Source organism: Helianthus annuus, chromosome 2 (assembly GCF_002127325.2).
Source record: "Helianthus annuus cultivar XRQ/B chromosome 2, HanXRQr2.0-SUNRISE, whole genome shotgun sequence".
Taxonomy (NCBI): Eukaryota; Viridiplantae; Streptophyta; class Magnoliopsida; order Asterales; family Asteraceae; genus Helianthus; species Helianthus annuus.
The window spans coordinates 24,740,031-24,745,224 of record NC_035434.2 but is presented as its reverse complement, the minus strand read 5'-3'; the positions used below and the strand labels follow the sequence as shown (position 1 = coordinate 24,745,224).

The 5,194-nt window shown below is 38.0% G+C and overlaps 1 protein-coding gene across 1 annotated transcript; it reads right to left on the bottom strand.

Annotated features, from left to right (window-relative positions):
* Positions 1-207: 207 nt before the first annotated feature.
* Positions 208-4,336, bottom strand: LOC110912824 (protein NRT1/ PTR FAMILY 5.10). Its single transcript, XM_022157643.2, has 4 exons — positions 4,035-4,336; positions 3,728-3,945; positions 1,739-2,271; positions 208-1,211 (listed from the first exon to the last, which is right to left on the bottom strand). The coding sequence occupies exons 1-4, from the start codon at positions 4,192-4,194 to the stop codon at positions 383-385; spliced, it is 1,740 nt and encodes a 579-aa protein (XP_022013335.1). The 5' UTR covers positions 4,195-4,336; the 3' UTR covers positions 208-382.
* Positions 4,337-5,194: the final 858 nt, after the last annotated feature.

Genomic DNA, 5,194 nt, shown 5'->3' with positions numbered 1-5,194 from the left:
TGGATCTTTCCCTAAAATTTTATATATACTTATTTAACATATAATGTCGTATTTAAATATGTATTTGGACCTGACCACATGAAATTTCAATTGAAAATTATTTTTAAACAGAGCTAGTAAAGCAATAATAATATACACACACGCGAAGTATCATATCAGAACACTAAATTTTTACGAAAATACGCATAAGTGCGCGAGCTAACTAGATGCACGAAGACGAAAATGAATCTTTGAAAAAACTGTCAAGTTACCCGAGGCGTTTTATATATACGACTAAATGAATACAGATTTATATAACTATGAACCCTTACAAGTTCATATCACATAGCAGCATATCTTGCAGCATACTTGTGCTTCAGTTTAAAACATATCTTCATGTTCATCATTTAGCAACATCACAAGCTCTTCTTTGATTATACACATACGAATTCGCTGCATACAAGTATATAACAAATGCGACCGCACTAATCCCAGCAAGAAGGTAGTAAAAGTAATCAACATGTCCCTGATTCATATTGTCCGATATCCAACCATCTTCACCATCCCGAGCTGTGATTTTCACAACGGTAGAGATCAGAAAACTGCTCAGAAAGTTACCAACACCCGAGACACTAAGGTAAAGAGCTAGACCGATGCTCCTTAGCTCGCTTGGAACTTGGTCATAAAAGAATTCTTGCATACCCACAATTGCAAAAACATCAGCAGCCCCAACTAACACATATTGAGGTAATAACCACCATATCTTCATTGGGATCACCGCCCCCGGATCATCTATTAACCCGTATTCTGTCGCAGTTTTTAGTCTTTTTGACTCCACGAGTGCTGAAACCACCATTAAAACAATAGATATGAAGATGCCTGTTCCAATTCTTTGCAGCATTGTTATACCGAACGGTTTCTTTGTAACAGATCTCATAAGAGGGACTAGAATGGTGTCATAGATGGGAATGAGGATGACAATCGAGAGCCCGATGAACGATTGAAGTGTTGCAGCGGGAATTTCAAAGTTTGGCCCGATTGATCGGTCCATGGTAGCTCCTTGTTTGGTGAACAAAGTTGTTTGTTGAGATGATACAGTTGAGTAAGCTAAACAACTGGCCCATATTGGAATGAGTCGAAGAACAGACTTCGCTTCTTCCACCTCGTCAATGCTGCAAACGGGCCCGCTTTCATTCGATCCATCAGGTGAAAGTAGGGCTTTGTTGAGAAACCTGAGTGACCCCAGTATCAGAAAGAAGTTTGCAACTTATTTGATATTTTATCGGGTTGTATTTAGTGGTGTAAACTTTTGACACGACATGACCCTAACATAAAATTTCTCGATTTGAGTTTAGCCTAAATTGGTTCAGGTCAGTTTTGGGTCAAACCCTCAACGGGTCTGCTGGTTGACCTATTTAACGTGTAAATATTAAAGAATTAAAATGCCTTTATATCGTAAGTATATCTAATTGGGCATTTATAATTTTATATCATAACTTAAAAGATTAAAGTTAAACAAAATGAGAATCATTCTTTTATAGTATATTTGCATTTTTGGTTGAAAATTTGTAATTTTAGAGTATTAATATACAAAAAATAAAATAAAATAAAATAAAATGTGGGAATAATTAGGTCGTGTTCGTTTTAACCTGCAAAACTCATGTCGTGTTCGGGTTCATGTGTCTGGCACAATTATGAGTGCATGTTTGGTTAGATTGAAAGCGACACGTTCAACACCTCTAGCTCTTTTTACTCATACCTGAACTGCTGAGAACCCTGACGAGTGAAGGTTTCACAAGCCTGTTCCTCTAGAGATACCGTTGACTGTGTCGTTCGCCAGTTTCGTGCTGCTTCAACAAACACTTGACCGATCCTCACGAAAGCACTTTTATCCTCAGTTTTCTTTGGAAACCGATACGTCATGGTTCCGAGCAAGAAAATGACCAGGGCCAAACCCATGACAGCACAAGGAATCCCAAACCCAAGACCCCAACTAAGGTATTCTTGAATGTAACTAAGAACAAAGATCCCAACCATAGGACCAATACACATTCCAAAATACCACCAGTTGAAGAATGAACTTTTGGCTGTACATTCATGTGGGTCACTTGCATCAAACTGGTCAGCTCCAAATGCTAGAACACAGGGCTTGTGACAACCTTGAGCAAATGCAACAAGATACAGTGACATGAAGAACATGATGACTTGGAAGTGAGGAGAACATGAAGTGGCACCACCAAGAGTTTCACACTTAGATGGGATCAAAGTTGTAAGGGCCAACATGCCAAGTGCCTATAAATCATATTGCATCAAAGTTTATTACAAGAGTTGAATGCCATTTTAGTCCCTGTAGTTTAGGCTATTTTGCCAGTTTAGTCCAAAGGTTTCATTTTTCGCTTGTGAGTCCAAAAAGGTTTCATCGTTGCCATTTTAGTCCATTGGATTAACTTAATCCATTTTTTCTGTTAACGAGAAGGGCAATTCAGTCATTTTATATGTAATTCTGTAAACTAGAAGGGCAATTCGACCATTTAAAATGACCGAATTGCCCTCCCCATTCAAAGAAATATTGGATGAAGTTAACTCAGTGGACTATAATGGCAACGGTGAAACCTTTTTGGACCCACATGCGAAAAATGAAATCTTTGGACTAAATTGGCAAAATAACCCAAACTACAGGAACTAAAATAACATTTAACTCTTATTACAAATAGTAAAACTATTCCTTTAAAATAACTGAACAAACACGAACACCTAAAAGGAACGAGTTTTCTTGTTTATGTTCGTTAGTTAATGTAAACATGTTTTTCGCGTTCCTTTATATTTGTTTGTTAATATTCTAAACGAACATAAACGAGCACAAACATATACTAAATAATTCACTAACTAAAAGTAAACAACAATATTCAAATCACAATATACTAAATAATTCACTAACTAAAAGTAAAAAAAAAAAGGAGTTAAATGCCATTTTAGTCCCTGTGGTTTGGGTCATTTTGCCAGTTTAGTCCAAAGGTTTCATTTTTAACCTCAGTTGCCATTTTAGTCCACTGGGTTAACTTCATTCATTTTTTCTGTTAACGAGAAGGCCAATTCGGTAATTTTATATGGCTGAATTGCCCTTTTAGTTAACAGAATTACATACAAAATGACCAAATTGGCCTTCTCGTTAACAGAAAAAATGGATGAAGTTAACCCAGTGGACTAAAATGGCAACTGTGAAACCTTTTTGGACACATAGGTTAAAAATGAAACCCTTGGACTAAACTGGCAAAATGGCCCAAACCACAGGGACTAAAATGACATTTAACTCAAAAAAAAAAAAGTAAACAACAATATTCAAATCACAAATCAGAGTCTCTCTATCCAGGGGCGGTTCTTAATAGGAGACTGGTAGGGCCACGGCCCGGACAAATTTTTCGGCCGTAGTGCTAATTTTCCGCATTTCGATCGAAATTTTTTATATATACTATGTTTGGCCCGGGCTTGCCCGGGCTTTTTTTAGTGCCTGTGTCTTTCGGCCATGGAACGTTCAACGGGCAAGATCCGCCACTGTCTCTATCTATATATATCACACATTTTTAAAGTAATTGAATGAATATGCAAAACCAAACGGATATAAACGAACCTTAATCAACAAACATAAACGAATGTTCACGAACGTAAATGAACGAACAAACTATTATTAACCAAAGCAGAAGTTTATTTCACTTTGGGAATTTAAAGAAAAGATGAAGAGACAACAAACCAGAATATAGAGCAGAGAAGCCATTATTATCGTTCGGAATCGACCAAGAAAACCATCAGCAATAAAACCACCAACTAACGGGAGAAGGGACGCTGTTCCGAGCCACACGTTCACGTTTTCGGCTGCAGTAGCAGTAGACTGACCCAAGGGTCCGGTCAAGTATGTGATCAAATTCGAACTAACACCAAAATATGCAAATCTCTCAGCCACTTCAACACCTGCATATATACAAGTATACAACATTAAAACAACTAACTAGAAGTTAATAATAATAATAATATAAGATGATGAGGGTTAACATTATTACTGATAATAAATATTGCAGAACGCCAGAAGCCGGATATGGATCTGATGGCTTGACGGTTTTTGTAATCGACGGCGCCGTCGACAAAGTTGTTAAGCAGCGGAATATCGAGTCCGGTTGTGGTGGTCTCTATGTCAACGTCAACTACATTCGACTCTTTCATGTTTCACAAACACTTGTGAGTTATGTGAGGTTTGAGTGGATAATTTTGAAGGATTTAAGAAACCATGCTGACATGTGAAGATTCTGTCCGTTTCTTTCCTTCTTTGTTTTTTTTGCTTGTTGTTTATTGTTGGGAAATTAACTTGAGGATTTGGCAAACGAATATTTGAATTTTTATATGGCCTCTTGCCCTCTTGCTCTACTCTACTTGTATGTGTTGTTTATTGTTGGGAAACTTGAAGATTTGGCAAACAAATATTTGACTTTTTTACATGGCCTTTTGGTCTATTTGCATGTTTATTAAGTAGTGTGGGTCGGCTGAGTGTTATCACAGTACATGGATTTTAGAAGTTTTGTTATTGTTTAAATTTTTTATATAAAACCAATGTTTATTTCACTAAATAATTTGCAAAGTTAGATCATAACAGAAGGTAGACGGGGAACAAGTTACGTCGCTACCCCTTTCTGAATAGCAAACTCTAACCTTCCAAAGACAAACCCCTGCCCCCTGGGGCTGAACAATTGCTGTTGATGACCCGTTGGACCCTGGTTAAGAAGTAGACAACTTATGGGGTTAGGGAGCCAAATGTATCAAAGGCAAAGGGACAAAGACATGCTGGTTCTCTGCGCAAGTTTTAGCGTGCTTATCCACTTTCTTTGATTCTGCCTTTCTTGCTATTTTTCCAGCTACAAACCCATTTTCCCTTAAACCAACCAAAAGGGAAACCCTCGTGAGGTCCACACAAGCATGTTCCCCCCAGCCCAGCCAAAGACGAGCAGATCCGCTGGTCGCAGAGTAGATCTCCCTTCCATAGGGTCTGTAAGGAAATTCATAGGGGCCTCTTTCTTAGTAGAAATCCTAGCTCTTCTCAGGATGTCCTACAAAACATCTCGCACCTAGTCATGCCGATATTTGAACCCAGGGAGCTCTTTACAATGAAATGCGTGCTCCCCGTATTTATCCATACAAGCTTTACGGCATATCTGGCAAGTATCATCTT

Excerpts from the sequence above, each read along its gene's own strand:
- LOC110912824 (XM_022157643.2), bottom strand. The coding sequence starts at position 4,194 with ATGAAAGAGTCGAATGTAGTTGACGTTGACATAGAGACCACCACAACC. Across the intron at positions 3,946-4,034 it reads TTCTGCAATATTTATTATCA|GTGTTGAAGTGGCTGAGAGA; the intron begins GTAATAATGTTA and ends GTATATATGCAG. Across the intron at positions 1,212-1,738 it reads CAGGGTTCTCAGCAGTTCAG|GTTTCTCAACAAAGCCCTAC; the intron begins GTATGAGTAAAA and ends GGGGTCACTCAG.